The sequence below is a fragment of the Notolepis coatsorum genome, assembly GCF_963971535.1.
Source record: "Notolepis coatsorum genome assembly, chromosome: 2".
Classification (NCBI taxonomy): Eukaryota; Metazoa; Chordata; class Actinopteri; order Aulopiformes; family Paralepididae; genus Notolepis; species Notolepis coatsorum.
In genome coordinates this window covers 187,984,396-188,002,292 of record NC_140166.1, presented here as the reverse complement: position 1 = coordinate 188,002,292, position 17,897 = coordinate 187,984,396, and the positions used below count along the sequence as shown (strand labels likewise).

The following is a 17,897-nucleotide window of genomic DNA, read 5'->3' as shown; positions in this document are numbered from 1 at the left end:
TGAAGAGAGGAGAGGAGAAGATAGGAGAGAGCGGAGAGGAGAGGAGAGGGAAAGTAAGGTGCAAAGGCACATCATTGTGCTTCCAATTAAGATAATTGGAGAAGCAAAAAAGAAAGTTGAAAAAGGAACACTATAGATAGAGAGTGACAGTGTGTTGGAAGAGAGACAGGTAGAGTGAGTGAGAGAGAGAGAGAGAGAGAGAGAGAGAGAGAGAGAGGAGAGAGAGAGAGAGAGAGAGAGAGAGAGAGAGAGAGAGAGAGAGAGAGAGCGAGAGAGAGAGAAAGAGAAGAGAGAGAGAGAGAGAGAGAGAGAGAGAGAGAGAGAGAGAGAGAGAGAGAGAGAGAGAGAGAGAGGGAATGAAGGTCTAGAGATTAAAATGAAGGTAGAGTGGGAGCCAGGTAGGAGGGAGAGAGAGAGAGAGAGAGGAGATAGTGAGTGAGGAAGAAAGAGAGAGAGAGATCAAGGTATACTAGTAGAAAAGAAGCCAGGTGTGGCAGCAGCCATGGAGGTAATCAGTGGCCAGTGGCCAGTGGGGAGTCGTAGTACTGAGGGGAAGTACATGGTATAAAAATAATCATTATAGTCACTGTCTGTAAATATACCCTGGACAGCAGTAAAGTCACACACGTGCACTGGGGTTGCACTCCCCTGTCAGAAGACCCCCTTAACATATACGCATACACACACACACACACACACACACACACACACACACACACACACCACACACACACACACACACACACACACACACACACACACACACACACACACACACACACACACACACACACACACACACACACACACACACACACACACACACACACACAGAGAGAGAGACGTACATGTGTGAACACAGAAACAGAGATGCTCATGCAAACACACAAACGTGCACAATGCACATGGAACGTGTATGTGTGTGTGTGTGTGTGTGTGTGCGTGCGTGAGCGTGGGCGTGGGCGTGTGTAAATAGTGTGAAAGGCAGTCTAAGACCCATTCCCAGCCGATTCTTTGCTTTCTCCACATCATTATAAAGGATATGCTTTTAACTGGGACAAATTTCTGTACTCCAAATATAACTCCAGCAACCCAAAGCTCGTTCATTATCCTCTATAACTTATACGTGTTATTTTAGCCACAGAAAACCAGACAGGGGCTTGAATTGGATCTCTCTCCACATTTATTCTCCTTTCGGTACTGCTGCCTTTGGAAAACGGGGATTAAGTCTGCATTTAGGAGAATTTAAATTGCAAATAAGGCTTTGTAATTGTTTTAGTCTTTAATCTAGCAGGGAGGGCTTCAGTGTAATGCAAAGTTGAGACAGACGAACGTCTGAAGGAGGAGTCTGTTTGTTTCAACACTCAGTTCAATGAGACTTAATAAGCAGGGTGTCCCATCAAATCCCCCCCCCCCCCCCCCAAACACACACACACACACACACACACACACACACACACACACACACACACACACACACACGCACACACGCACGCACATATGCACACACGCACAAACGAACACCCATAGGCTCATTGATATCAGAGGCTGGTTTATTTTGGTGGTGGGTTTGCGTGCCCAGCTGGTACTTGAGACTGGTAGACTGGCAGAACCGTACAGCAGACAGCAGACACACACTCTCTGCCAGGACCACACTCTGCCAGGGCAGCGCAGCAGAGGACAGGCTGCCAACTACATGCCACCCATGGCCTCGGAGGAGGAGAGAGAGAGGGACAGAGAGTGAAGGAGAGAGGAAGAGAGAGAGGGACAGCGAGTGAAGGAGAGAGGAAGAGAGAGGGACATCGAGTGAAGGAGAGAGGAAGAGAGAGAGGGACAGCGAGTGAAGAGAGAGGAAGAGAGAGGGACAGCGAGTGAAGGAGAGAGAAGAGAGAGAGGGACAAGCGAGTGAAGGAGAGAGGAAGAGAGAGGGACAGCGAGTGAAGGAGAGAGGAAGAGAGAGGGACAGCGAGTGAAAGAGAGAGGAAGAGAGAGAGGACAGCGAGTGAAGGAGAGAGGAAGAGAGAGAGGGACAGAGAGTGAAGGAGAGAGAAGAGAGAGAGGGACAGCGAGTGAAGGAGAGAGGAAGAGAGAGGACAGCGAGTGAAGGAGAGAGGAAGAGAGAGAGGGGACAGAGAGTGAAGGAGAGAGGAACAGCGAGTGAAGGAGAGAGGAAGAGAGAGGGACAGAGAGTGAAGGAGAGAGGAAGAGAGAGAGGGACAGCGAGTGAAGGAGAGAGGAAGAGAGAGGGACAGCGAGTGAAGAGAGAGGAAGAGAGAGGGACAGCGAGTGAAGGAGAGAGGAAGAGAGAGGGACAGCGAGTGAAAGAGAGAGGAAGATAGAGAGGGACAGCGAGTGAAGGAGAGAGGAAGAGAGAGAGGGACAGCGAGTGAAGGAGAGAGGAAGAGAGAGGGACAGCGAGTGAAAGAGAGAGGAAGAGAGAGAGGGACAGCGAGTGAAGGAGAGAGGAAGAGAGAGGGGGACAGCGAGTGAAGGAGAGAGGAAGAGAGAGGGGACAGCGAGTGAAGGAGAGAGGAAGAGAGAGAGGGACAGCAAGTGAAGGAGAGAGGAAGAGAGAGAGGGACAGCGAGTGAAGGAGAGAGGAAGAGAGAGAGTGACAGCGAGTGAAGGAGAGAGGAAGAGAGAGAGGGACAGAGAGTGAAGGAGAGATGAAGAGAGAGGGACAGCGAGTGAAGGAGAGAGGAAGAGAGAGGGACAGCGAGTGAAGGAGAGAGGAAGAGAGAGGGACAGAGAGTGAAGGAGAGAGGAAGAGAGAGAGGGACAGCGAGTGAAGGAGAGAGGAAGAGAGAGGGACAGAGAGTGAAGGAGAGAGGAAGAGAGAGAGGGACAGCGAGTGAAGGAGAGAGGAAGAGAGAGAGGGACAGCGAGTGAAGGAGAGAGGAAGAGAGAGAGGGACAGCGAGTGAAGGAGAGAGGAAGAGAGAGGGACAGCGAGTGAAGGAGAGAGAAAGAGAGAGAGGGACAGCGAGTGAAGGAGAGAGGAAGAGAGAGGGACAGCAAGTGAAGGAGAGAGGAAGAGAGAGAGGGACAGCGAGTGAAGGAGAGAGGAAGAGAGAGGGACAGCGAGTGAAGGAGAGAGGAAGAGAGAGAGGGACAGCGAGTGAAGGAGAGAGGAAGAGAGAGGGACAGCGAGTGAAGGAGAGAGGAAGAGAGAGAGGGACAGAGAGTGAAGGAGAGAGGAAGAGAGAGGGGGGGGGGGCATGAAAGTAATAAAGATTCTGTGGGAAAGTGTTTAATAAAATATCTATAAATATGTAGTTGTGATATATAATATAATATACAAAAGCGATTCACACCAGCTTGTTTCTGATAAGCCATGGCCTAGTTATAATGTTACATACAGAGGGGATTTGAAACAATTACTTTCAAAATCACTTGCAAGCTATTCCATATACTTCCCAAGCTGATTTTCACTGAAAATCACACTTCCATGTGTCTTCAAACACCTCTAGAATCATCCCCACTTCTTTACATCCTACTCCTACACAAGTTGCTCAAGTCTTCTCTGCTACTGAACCTCGCAAAGCCAAACAATAAATACATTTGTGTTGAAATCAAACTGGCCTCCAATCATCCACTGCAGGAGCTCCGATGGGAGTTAACTTAGTTTGGCTCGTGTGTGAGGAGGGGAAGCGCTTATCTGCAACACGGCAACAAGGCAGTATGTTTAAAGATGGGTGTCAGCGCCTGGGTGCTGCTGCCTGACGACCCTTGTAAGAGCTAATGAGCGACGGCAGGAACAAAGCGCTGCTCCTGGAGCTGGAGGAACAGAGAACTCCACGACGTTAATGACAACCATCAACTGCTCCGTCATCCCACCACTCCCATCAGACTTGGGACAGAAAATGATGAGAACCCACATTAAGTAAGGGTTGCCAGCTCTAAAGTTCAGGCCAGGGGCGTTGCCAGAGTTTGAACTTTAAGGAGACTCAGCCCCTCAGGGGGGTCTGGGGACATGTCCCAGCCTGGGAGAAATCATTTCTAACAGCCTCTAGTCTAAATGCTCATCTCAGTTTTTGACAGGGGAATGGAGACATGTTTTTGTGAGAATTTGCAAGTTAGGCTTAGTGTTTTTATTATCATTATTTGTGAACATGAACAACTATGCGAGAAAGGTACTAGCTATTCAAAACAAAGCCATAAGACTTTTTTCAAAGTGGGTCCGTGGTCATGGTCAACTAAACGTGAGTTCCTGGGACTCTGGAGAGGAGCTAACAGTGTTCTCCATTGTGACTGGTCAGGAAATGTTGCCACATCCGTACAGACAGCTAACTAGGGGGGAAAGTTCATCACACCATTTTTTTTATCCCAGCGTGAGCAAAATATCTCATACCATGGATGAGACAAAAAATGAGGTGCAGGCCCTTATCAGTATTTGGGGTCTCGTATTCACAAAAGAGGGGGAAATAATAGTTGCGTGCCAAATGACGTAGGCGAAGAGCCCATCTCAGAATCTCTAAAAGGTTCCTCAAGTTCCGTGTGGACAATGGAAACGCGGCACATCATCACACATGAATACAGTTGGGCTCAAGAGTTTCAGCTTTCCTGTCATACCCAATTTATGCAATTTCAAGACTAGTACTAAGTTACATGGAAAACACTGCATGGGTTTGCCCCAAAACTGCATGGGATTAGAATTAATTGTATGTAAAGGGGAAACTCTTGGATATCCATAGAACCCATTTTTATTCAGATAAGTGAGAGGTCAAAAGACTTTTCCATCACCAGAATCTTGCCTAACTTTGCAACATTATTTAGTCCCCTTCCTGACAAGGTAGCATGGCATGATAACAATGGGATCATTAGCTCGTCTAGCTTCATATGATACCACCACATTTAGGCTAGCTTAGAAATTAGCATTCTGGAGCCTGTGAATCTTGACTAATGGGGCTAAGATTTATTTCTTTATTGGGAAAAAATATTTTTACGGGGGATAAAGGGTCTGGTGACGCCACTGGTTCAGGCTATGCAGAAAGCAGACATAACAGTGTTATAATTGCAGTAATTTTATTGCAAATCCTGTGCATTTACACAGTGGATGTGTGGCTGTGGTTTGGGATTCACCCACAGCTAGGAAACTTCAAAGATGTGTGTGTGTGTGTGTGTGTGTGTGTGTGTGTGTGTGTGTGTGTGTGTGTGTGTGTGTGTGTGTGTGTGTGTGTGTGTGTGTGTGTGTGTGTGTGCGTGTGTGTGTGTGTGTGTGTGAGCGTGAGTGAGTGAGTGAGTGAGTGAGTGAGTGAGTGAGTGAGTGAGTGAGTGAGTGAGTGAGTGAGTGAGTGAGTGAGTGAGTGAGTGAGAGAGAGAGAGAGAAATCAAGTTTGAATCAGCAGGTTTTCAGCCCAGACTTGACAGCATAGACATACGGGCTACACTGGTATCGAGGGTAAACCCCTCAGCCATTAACCCTTTATATCTGCTTACAGTATATCTGCTTATATCTTCCCATTCCCACAAGGCATTGCCCGCCACTGGAGCAGACAAGTCATGAGTGTTGCTCCTTTCCTTATTGAACTGTAATTCGTTTTTCTCAAATTGGCTAAATTGAAAGAGAATCGACACCACCCTCCCTAACTTCACTAGAGGAGATAAACAAACACCCAGAGGATTTCACAAACATGTCCCAGAATTTAGCGCTCACTGAAAGTGTTAGTTTAAATTAGGGCTGTCAGTTTATCGCGTTAATTAGATTAATTAATTACAAAGCTAATTATCGCGTTATGAAAATTAACTCAAAATTAATTACAAAAAAATAAACGTTATTTTTTATTTTTTATACTTTATTTATATTTTATCTCATTCATTCCATAAGAACGTAGAATACACATTTACAGATTTTTTTTATATGGTCCATTTGCATGTTCTTGGTATCTGATTCTAGGGACATCTATGGATCTCAGGGAATGTATTCCCAGTGTCAGAAATCATGTGTCTGTTACTAGGCTTGAGTAAATTGTAATGAACCAAATGAGAATATCAATAAAAAAAAGATTATATATTTTTTAATAATTTTTTTAATCCTCTCTTTCTCTTTTCTCTGTTTCCTCCCCGTCCCAATTTAGTCGTTGTGCCAATTCCCCCCCTCCCCTACCTGGTTGTTGTGCGCATGTTCTCCTACTGGTCGGTACAAGGGAACCCTGAAGTATCCGCACGCTTCCTCCGACACGTGCGGCGACAGCCAGTGGCTCTCTTCTCACCTGGCAGCGAGGGCTCTCATTGGTGAAGTGTAACGCGTGGGAGGTCACGCTGCCTTCATCAAGTCCTGCCTCCGCTGAGCAAGCGCCCAGACCTGACCTGTAGGCAGGCGTCGCTGTCCACAACGGCAGTTTCCCACCCATGGCTTCCCTCCCCCTAACCCAGCCAAACGAGTTAGTATAGCGATCAGCCCAAGCCAAGGAAATGCTGACTCCGGGAGTCGAGACCGCAGCCTCTTGCATTGGTGACGGATTTTTTTTTTTACCTTTGACTGTGAATAACACTATGCTCAAATTGACCAGACCTGACAAATCTAAGCAAATTAATAGATGGAAGATGATTAAACAGAAGGTTTTGTAGATACAGTACTGAATTCTGCCATCCGGACACATGAAATATGATTATAGAATATAGAATATCAGGCATAAAATGGTTATGCGATTAAAATGCAATTAATTAGATTAATTAATTACAAATCCTTAATTAGATAAAAAAATTTAATCGCCTGACAGCACTATGTTAAATGTTATGGAGGATGGCGATGTTGGGTCTGCGAGGGGCCATTCCTGGGTAACTGGGTTAGAAGGGAAATTAACTGCTGCTGGCTGGAATCTGCATGTATCTGTGAGAGGAGGGTGATCCGGCGCTGCAGGATTCTACAATGACTTGTTTCACTCAGGCAGATTCATTCACAGCGTTTCCTCTCTCCTGGTTCGCTAGCATTTAAAATACAACACTCAGCTAGAAACAGAGGACTCAGGGGTGGTGAAACCGCAGAATACATACTTCAGACAAGACACCTTATTGCTATCATACCTCTTTTTCTTCCCTACAAATCTACCCCTCTCTACCTGCCTCCATTTCTCTCTTTTTGTCCCTCTTATCTCTCTCTCTCTCTCTCTCTCTCTCTCTCTCTCTCTCTCTCTCTCTCTCTCAAACACACACACACACACACACACACACACACACACACACACACACACACACACACACACACACACACACACACACACACACACACACACACACACACACACACACACACACACACACACACACACACACACACACACACACACACACACACACACACACACACACACACACACACACACACACACACACACACACACACACAGAGCGGAGATCAACTGCTAACCCACAGCACATTTTAAGCGTGCCCAGAATGAACCTGCGAGGAAGTGAATCATAAACAATATTTGATCCTCTGCTTCTGACACTTCCAAACCTTATAACACACACAGACACACAGACACAGCTTGAGGGCAGACACTCTCAGGCTTTGTATCCTTAGATAGGGAAGGTATACATATACAGACATAGAAAGTCGACTGGCCTTTTCATTTAGAAGGCAACAGCAGTAAACACGAAGCACAAAGACAGCCTCCTCTTACTTGCTTGTCTGTCTAACACACACACACACACACACACACACACACACACACACACACACACACACACACACACACACACACACACACACACACACACACACACACACACACACACACACACACACACACACACACACACACACACACACACACACACTGTTTGATATAGGTAAGATGACACAGGATGGGGGCGGTAGTGAGTGAGTGAGAGAGAGAGAGAGCGAGAGAGAGAGAGAGAGAGAGAGAGAGAGAGAGAGAGAGAGAGAGAGAGAGAGAGAGAGAGAGAGAGAGAGACGCTGTGGAATTCCATTCCAGTCTAGTATACATATCAACCTCTTACAGCCATGAGGGGAATCAGTCTGGAGAATATACTGCATGCCAATACTGACTCCCCTCGTTCCACCCCTCCATACCTACTCTGCGTATATTATGGGATGTTATTATTATTATTCCTGCGTGTCGCCGTGTCGCCGGCGCTTCTCTCCTTCCCCCCGAGCAAGAGAGAGGGCACTGCTGGCACCAAGCCAGATTACCCAATCAATCTCCACTGAGAGGGGGGGGAGAGGGGGGCGGCGACAAAAGGAGAGAGGGAAGAATAAGAAAAGAGCGCGGAAGAGAGAGGAGGGGAGAGAGGGTGGGTTGGCTGTGAACAAGACATGAGAGAGATGGGAGCAGGCCGAGTATAAAAAGACTGAGGGACTGAGGGAGGAATGGAGACAAAGGTAGAGTGAAAAAAATACAAGCTTTTATAAGGCTGTCGAAATCAGGAGCACCTGGTAGGGAACTATAGGGAGGCAGGAGACACATACACACACAAACACACGCACACACCTATTACACACACACACAAACATACACACGCACATGCATGAGTGTGCATGCACACACACACACACGAGCGTGCATGCACACACTAACACGCACACGCACACACACACACACACACACACACACACACACACACACACACACACACACACACACACACACACACACACAGTCAGTCCAGACAAAGGCTTGGCCATCAACGGTTGTTTACAGAGTGGAGCTCCCCCCCCCCAATGCCACCTGTTACAGCAGTCAGCTAACAACACACTGCATCTCCATTTATCCCTACTCCCTCTAGACGCCATCTCTGTGGTGGCAAGTCAAGGCACAAATGCAAGTCAATCCATTCAATCAGGTGTTTTTTTAGCAAAGCGAGATTTCGTCAGAATAGGAAAGAGTCCCCATTGACTTGAAAATCCAGTCCCATCTCAACCATCACAGGGCTCCATTCATGACAGTCCCCACCGGCTAAGAGCCGAGAGCTGGAGTGTGTGTGAAGTAGTGGAGCGCCGCACTGTGTGAATGACGCACTTGTGACACTAAATCTGTGACACTCCGCAGGCACTGATGTCACGGTGGCAAGAGACGCAGATGTGTGGGGTCATGACCCCTGGGTCGGGCAAAGAAAAATGTCTGTAACAACAAAGCCAACTGTATCGCTTCCTGAAAGACTATTTGTCCTTCATGATCAGTGTGTGTGTGTGTATATTCCTATATCCAGGTATATATATATGTATTCATGTGTGTACATGTGTGTGTGTCTGCGTGAAAGACAGCGAGAGAGAGAACGTTGTATTCTTGCGCCTGCTTTTAAGTTAATGGAAATGTGTGTGTGTGTGTGTGTGTGTGTGTGTGTGTGTGCATGTGCTTGCTCTTCAACATATCTGACTGTCTTCATCACAAAGCTTTGTTCCTTTCATCATTCATTTTGAGTTACTAAAGATGTGCCATGTTCTTATAATCAAACACATTTCCTCTACAAAGACTTCTTTTGAGAAACGTCTCAATTCAAGCAGCGCGCGGGGGGGTGTTAGACATGGGTTTAGTTTCTCTTTTAGGAAATAAACATGATTAAAAGGTAATGTGAAGAGGAGGGACAAACACAGTTCTAACTAGACTACAAGAGAGACCACTTAAATCACATTAGCAGATTTGCAGGACGTCAGGCTGTGTTTCAGCTCCTCATGGTACAATATTGTATCTCTCTCTCTCTCACTGTGTGAGTATGTGTGGTCATTTGCATACGTGAGTGAGCGTGCAAATACACTAGCATAAGGGTGTCTACGTGTTCAAGTGTTTGTATGTTGCTGGCTTGAATGGCTATGCTGGTAGATTCTCCATCAAGCTGTGATGCCATTTGGGCCGACCAGCCAGCCATCCATCCATCCAGCGAGTCACAGCTCTTCAGCTCTGGGAGCCAAGCCAGGGCCCCAATCCCACCGCAATCCCCTGGATTAGCCATCAACCGGCCCCCAGATCTGGGGATTAGCACATTATATTCCATTATCTTCCCCAAACTGGAGGGCCCACAAAGTCTGTAACACATACCCCAGCAGGAGGGCCAGCAGAAGAGGGCTGAGTGAGAGAGAGAGGTGCCTTCCAACCGGCCAGACCGAGCTAAGCCAGACCAAACCTGAAGTGTGACTAGGTCTACATACTGTACTCTGACCCACTGTTGCTTGGCAACAATAAACGGTTCCAGGAAAGCAGAAGTGGCTCCCTCAATGTCAATTTCATAAGAACATTAAGGAGAAAACACTGATCATTGCTCACTGTCCTCCAGAAAACCAGAAGAATACCTGCCACATAAATAACCACGAAGCAATCCTAGGTTTATCTTTAGACCGTTCTCTCCTTTCCCTGTTCCTGGCGAGCGATGCGGAGCGCGGGGAGAGGAGTGTGTGGCTTGTGGGAGTCGTGTTGTTTCTCAGTCTGTGATCCAGGGGGACTCGGGGGAATGAGGGAGCCGTTATCAGCGAGGGGCCGTGATAGTGACTTGATCAGGCCTCCGGTCTGCTGGGACCAAGGAGCCACAGTTAATCAGAGACAGACAGACCCCTCAGCGGCTCGGGGGATTCACGCCTCGACCCTCACACACACACACACCACACACACACACACACACACACACACACACACACACACACACACACACACACACACACACACACACACACACACACACACACACACACACCACACTTACACACACACACACACACACACACGTACAGACACACACACACACGTATACACACACAAACACGTATAACACACTCACATACACACAAACACGTACAGACAAACACACACACACACACACACAAACACGTACAGACACATGTACAGATACACACACACACACACACACACACACACACACACGCACACACACACACACACACACACACACACACACACACACACACACACACACACACACACACACACACACACACACACACACACACACACTCCGCCACCTTACCCTTGTCACAGCCACAAGATAAGGTTCTTCACACTGTATTAGCTCCTCTATCCATGGCCCAAACACACTCACACATACACAAGGTCTGACCACTAAAGCTATGGACATCAACAGAGATGGAAGGAAAACACACAAGCAACTAGTAGGCAAAGGTGTGGAAAGAGGCTGGTTCTTGCATGCATTTAATACCAACAAATGTCAACCATTCAGGTCTTGTGTATTTGACTAGGTTCACTTATTGGTTAATAACAGCACTCACCAATTATCTTTCATGACTAAGGATTATGTTGAATAGTTAATGAATAATGAATAATGACAGAAATGTGACAAAGACACCACTAATGTGACAGAAGCACCACTTCACGAACAGTTGACACACAAACAGGCACACACCCCTCTCTATCAGACGGTTCATACACTCTGACCTAATGAACTTCAGCCAGGTCAGAGGTCAAGGGAAGCTGGCCATGAATCCTTGAACTAGAACAAAGCCCTGTGTGCATGTGTGCGTCTGTATGTCTCTGTGTGTGTGCGCGTGTGCGTGTGCGCGTGTGTGTGTGTGTGTGTGTGCACGTGCATGTCTCCTGGTCTGGTCTTTCTTTAATCTTTACCAATCATATTCTCTCAGATATGCACAGATGCACAGATATTTGAGAACATAAGCCTCCATATGATAGACTATATACATCTAAATCATCCCATTTATATTTAAAGATGCTGCAAGGAATATTTTCACATCAATATATCATTGTAAATTCAATGTCCATACCTTAGCAGGCTTACTGCACAAACATGTTGATACCGATGAGGCTGAAAGGCAATCTGAGCAAAAGACAAGTCCATCGATATCCTCTATTTCCTATTGACATCGGGTTCTGCTGAACGAATTATGGCACAAAAGAAGCCTTTCCAATCAGAACTTGCTTTACCAACAGAAATAACTTCACGTTCATTGTCAGCATGGCTTCTCGGCTTCTCCTCTCTTCATCACAATATTTCCCATGCTGTGGGGCGGAATCTAACGGCAAAACAGGAAGCAACAGGGTTTATGGGAAGTGTGGTCTTATCATGAGAATTATGTGATTATATGAAGGTATCACAACCAATATGACGATGATATATTTTGTTGAAAGGTTTCCTTGTAGCAGCTCCTTGTAGCAGCTCATCTTTAGCAGGTAGGCGTATATAGGTATGAATGCACAGCAGCTCTAATGAAGAAGCCACAGCTTCACAGCTATATTAGGATGTGTCTTTTTCACACGTCCCTCTGAGAAACACATACAAGTCAGAGAACATGGTCGGCTATTTTAATGGCACTACCGGAGCAGGTAGGCGTTGAGTGTCTTGCTCAAGGATGCATGAACTCTTTGGCTGTAAAGAGGGATCGAACCAATTACCCTACGGAACGGTCCAGGGCCAACCTGCTGCCTCCAACCCCGTACTAGGTGTCTCCACTAACTGCTCCACCTTACCACAGGCTGACACAACTTGAAAATGTAACTTCTAGAGGAACTGAAGTTGAGGTTAGAAGTTCAGCCGTCTAGCAGGCAGACTAGTCGTAGAGGAACAGCTAGAGCTGGGAGACACACAGGTATCCAGCTGGGCTACCTCTGGAGGAAGGTGTAGGAAATTATATGGCATTTAGATTAATTAGGCACCGTTGTCAGATTTAATTAACTACTAGGTTTAATTAACCATGTAATTAATCTTATGGTGGTCTAACACGCATACACATACACACACAAATGCACACACAAATGCGCACACGCACGCACGCGCACACACACACACACACACACACACACACACACACACACACACACACACAAATGCGCGCACGCACGCACGCGCGCGCACGCACACACACACACACACACACACACACACACACACACACACACACACACACACACACACACACACACACACACACACAGTAATACCTGCACAACAAATGTAATCTGTCCGGCTCACAACTGTTCACACTGCTGTCAAACATTATAACAGAGAGTGCAACTGAGCAGACTACTGACTACTGGCTAAAACAGACTGAATGAAATGTCCACATTAAAGAGCAGAAGTCCTAATCCATTTCAGATTTTACCGCTGCCCAGGTGGAAAGATAAGCCAGTATCTAATGCAGTGTGTGTCCAGACCACATCCCATTACCTACATAATCCCTGTTCAAATATTTCTTAGGGGACGTAATGACACTATTTAACATGGCGTGAGCTCGCCACAAGAAGAGACTTTTAGGTCAACATTACAGCGATCCAAGTGAAAATCCTAATTCACCAGAAGGGGAGCGGATGACATCAGTGAGGATTTCAGCTTAAACCCTTATCATCCACACTGCTGTCCATGCCACATGTCCAAGCAGGTCACAAGTAGTGGCAACATCACGATATGGTCATTTGCAGTTGAGAGCTAGAGCGCCAAAGAGACGTTTTGTTGTAGCTGGTCCACTTTGACGCCCTACACACACAGGTCAAAACACATCAGAAACAGTGTGAGCTGCCCATTACTCTTCAGGAGTTGAGAGGGTCAGCAGGGCCACAAACCCTGACCTTTCAACAGCCTCTATACTAGCCCCCGAAGCCACTGCTAGGACAGCCTCTTAATGTATCCTGTGATGTGTGTATGTGTACAAGTGTATGTACATGTGTGCATGTGTGTGTGCATGCGTGTGTGCACGCACGTGTGCATGTGCATATGTGTGTGTGTGTGTGTGCGTGCATGCGTGCACGTGCGTATGCATAATGTGTGTGTGTGTGTGTGTGTGTGTATGTGTATGTGTGTGTGCGTGCGTTGTGCTCAGCCAGCTGCTGTATGTGCTCTGACCTTTATTGAAGCCATGAGCGGACCAATAAAAAGACAGGCAGTGCTGTGACCTTTCACCTCGGGCAGACAGTTTAGATATGACCAAAGAGGTCAGGGATCAGGGGTCAGGGTTGAGGAAGTGAAGCCGAAGGTTGAGGTACTCTGTGACGTTGTTCAATACACAGAGAGCTCTAAACCATATGAACCACATATGATGTGAAAGATGTGAGATTGGCAGCGAAGGTTCTCTGTTTATCTTCAAAAACATAAAAGTCAAGTTAGACCGCGCTCACAATAGTTGACACTGGGTGCTGCAATCCCGAAGATAAATGTAGAATAAAGCAGGAAGCCGGACCTGAGATCAACACTGAAGAAGGAACACATTGGTTCTGAAACATGTATGTATCCGGCTGCAATTAAAATGAAACCTGACAGTGCTGGTCCGGCTTCCTGCTTTATTCTATCTTCAAAAACATGCAATGGTGGAGGTCCTACCCCAGGACAAACATTAAAAAGCAGTTGAGTGGTATTGTGCCGTTTCAGATGTCTAAAAGTCTTGGTCAGACGGCGTCCCATTCAGACCAGAGGCAACAGGCCAGACAACACAGACATGTCAGGAACTAACCAACATAATCGCAGAAGGAATAGACCCTGCTGTTTGATACACACTGTGTGTGTGTGTGTGTGTGTGTGTGTGTGTGTGTGTGTGTGTGTGTGTGTGTGTGTGTGTGTGTGTGTGTGTGTGTGTGTGTGTGTGTGTGTGTGTGTGTGTGTGTGTGTGTGTGTGTGTGTGTGTGTGTGTGCACGTGTGTGCGTGCGTGCGTGTGTGTGTTTGGTATATTGGCATTCGGAGCTCAATTCAGAATTTGGGTGATTCTTTCTTGTCTTGAGCTCCTAAGGTACTTGTAAAATGATTCAATAGATTTATATTAGTTTATATTTCAGGTAAATGGTGAGTTAAAAAGCAGAAGCAGTGAGCAGAGCTGCCACTGTGATTATATTATGACAGAACGTTTGACCTGCCTATGGTATTCCTGATTTTTTTAACATGTTTTGTGAGAGTGAACGTTCAGAGCTTCATTCATAAACATCAACGAATGCCACAAGCCTAAAAAATAATATTCGGGGCAGCCCTAGTGTCTGGGTGTACACGTGTGCGTGTGCAACTGTGTGTTTGTGTGTGTGTATGTGTGCGTGTGTGTGTGTAAGTGACTGTGTGTGCGTGTGCGTGTGTGTGTGTGTGTGCGTGCGTGCGCAACTGTGTGTGCAAGTGTGTGTGTTTATGTGTGTTTCTAGATGCATGTATGTGTGTCTATATATGTGGGTCGACAGTGCAAGCGTTTCACTCGCATCTGTGACAAGAAATAGATGTGTGCAAGTAAAGATTGCACCGCTTTCAACATGTTCTCCCACGGTAGCAACGTTACGTTACACTCAGGTTATAATATCTCCTGTGCTGCACAAGCACTACCGCTATAGCGTGGACGTGGACTCCATGTCGTGGAGAGAGGTCTGGCTATGCGAGACACTCGAGGGTAACAATATGATGACAGCTGACATTCATCTTTTATATCAGAGGCACCCAAACAAACAATAATCCTAGATGCAAGTTCACAGAGCACCCTATCACATCCAGACACCCCTATTAAAGAAAACTGTAGCTATGAAGGAGAAGATGAGCACAGAAAGAGTGGATGAATGTCACTGAGCAATGATGTAAGGTGAACGGCTTGCATTCCTTGGTAACAGTTGTCTCCTTTCTCAGGAAATAAATAAGCAAAATGCATTATCATCCACAGCAATATGAATTAACTTAATACGTCTCCTTTCATTTAGGCCCTTGGGAAAAAGGTAAGCGTCAAGCCCTGGGTATACGCGTGCCCATGCTGAGCCGCATACACAACTGTTAGGCTGGTAAAGTTCACTCACATAGTCATGGAAAGCCTTGGCCTCGCTGGAATGTTCACATGTCTCTCTCCGGTCTGGGGCGGCACAGTACAGATCCCAGAATACACTGAACACAGAGGAGGAGAGACAACAACAGTTAGTGAAGCAAATACAAACACATTTTTATAAATTTAAATAAATAAACAATCAGGGTTTTTTTATTCACTCGGAATTCTATCCCAGAATTCTTGAACTCCATATCTTCAATGGCAGGTTATTAGCTGTTGTTAGATCATACACCTGAAATAGTTGATTATAGTATAAATACCCTGATAGAGTAGTACTTTGGTAAAGTGAAAGTAATTAAATGTATGTATCTCAAAATTATTCAATATTGTCCTCCATATTTTTGGTTCACGTGAATCTGTTGTGGGAAACGGTGCAATTCCTGAATGAGTGAAGCTTTGTGCACAGTAATGGGTTTGAATTAAGTTGTTCCATCCAAAAACATTCAACCGATTCTGCTGATGTTTTGGACCAGATTCAAACCCTAGAGACACTGCAATTACATGGTACGTGCCTAAGCTCGCTGAGCCACCAGGACCCCCCTGAGCCCACTGCTGGAAGTAAACCCTTAGGAAACGTCCTGCTCCAGGACAGCCCATCTCCAGCCTATAACCCGGTCCAGGCTGAAACTGGAGCCAAACTCCTTGTTGTACATTTATGAATTAAATGCATCAATCTGGTGCACTTTGAGAGCAAAATGAAGAGGCTAGATCTATGGAAGAGCTTTGTGCTTTTGTAAGCAATTTTCTGCTCCAGTAAACAATTTATATCACGAACACCATGGTTGTATAGATATGAATGGTGATGACACGGCAAAAAGGTCACACCCAAAAAGATTCAGATTCAGAGTTTTATTTGCCACATGGAATCCATACTATCAGAGTTCTTCATACACAATCATAAATATCATACCATGGACAAAGCAGGATAAACAAGACAGAGTTTAATGCAGTTCACAAATGGTGAATGGAGTAAAGTCGGGTAAACTCGCTAACGCTTGATCGCCAAACCCGAGAAAAGTCGGGTTTTCATTGTTATTTCTTTTATTCAATATTTCCATTCATTATCCATCCAGGGAGCCTGGTGTTATGATAGGGAATGAGTCTGAGATCGCAAAAGTGCAATACCGTCCGCATTCTACCAGGCGGCGGTATCGAGTGCGTCGATTATATGGGTCCGGGTCGGCGATTATTCTCCAGGCAAGACGAGCGGTTATAATGCTCGGATTGAGAAGAATCAAATACTCCCGATGCATGTTGTGTGGTGGATTATGTTGGCGACACGATGGACGTCAATACTTGGAATTGCGATCAGATCATTGGAATATTCTTTTTGGAGTACATCCTAGTCAAGGTAAGGGCTATATGATATCAATCTTGCGTTGATCCAAGAATGTCTTCATTGCGATCTGAGCATATGTGTGTAACGTTAGTCCACAACGTATTCTGTTGGTGACGATCAAAGCATCAAAAAACGACCCCCCCCCCCCCACCCTTTCATGCATTCATGATGGAACATAATACCTATCATATGCATTTGATTTTTTTATTGTAGCGTGTGTAGGGACGAAACGCCAATGCATTTAGTATAATACACATTGTGGGCTATTACCAGCCTCCCAGGAATTACCCTAGACCGCTCTAAAACCCTACTTATATTCACCACGGTATAAAACGGGAATGTTTTCTTTTTCACATATTGAACGATAGATACTCGATGTCAAATAGTATTGTATCTATAGCTATATAGTTATAGCCCTGCAAACACTGCCACGTATTCCTATATATATATTTTTTTTTATCCACTTTTTCTCCTTATTTTCTATTTTCCTCCCATCCCAATTTCGTATCGCCAATTCTCCCCTTCAATTCTCCCCTCCCCTGTCTTGAACGTTGCTAGACTATGCCTCCCACTGGTCGGCTGTAGTGAGGAATTGAAGCCTTGCATCACGTGTCCCCTCCGGTACACGAGGAGGCAGCCTGTCGCATCTTTTCACCAGACAACTCTCAGTGGCGAGTGGCTCACGCTGCCCCCGACACTTCCTGTCTCTGCTGTACAGGCGTCACCCAACCGACCTGTAGGAGTCGCTGTCCACAACGTCCAATCCCCACCCATCGACTTTCCACCCGCTACCTCTGCCAATTGAGATAGTATGACGACTGGCCCAAGCCACAGGCAATGCCG

At 46.1% G+C, this 17,897-nt stretch overlaps 1 protein-coding gene across 1 annotated transcript in view; it reads right to left on the bottom strand.

Moving 5' to 3' along the window:
* The window catches only part of ssbp4 (single stranded DNA binding protein 4), a 240,224-nt gene that overhangs the window by 121,265 nt on the left and 101,062 nt on the right, over nt 1-17,897 (bottom strand). The window contains 1 exon segment of the mRNA XM_084309168.1: nt 15,690-15,774. Coding sequence (XP_084165294.1) covers nt 15,690-15,774 — 85 coding nt within the window.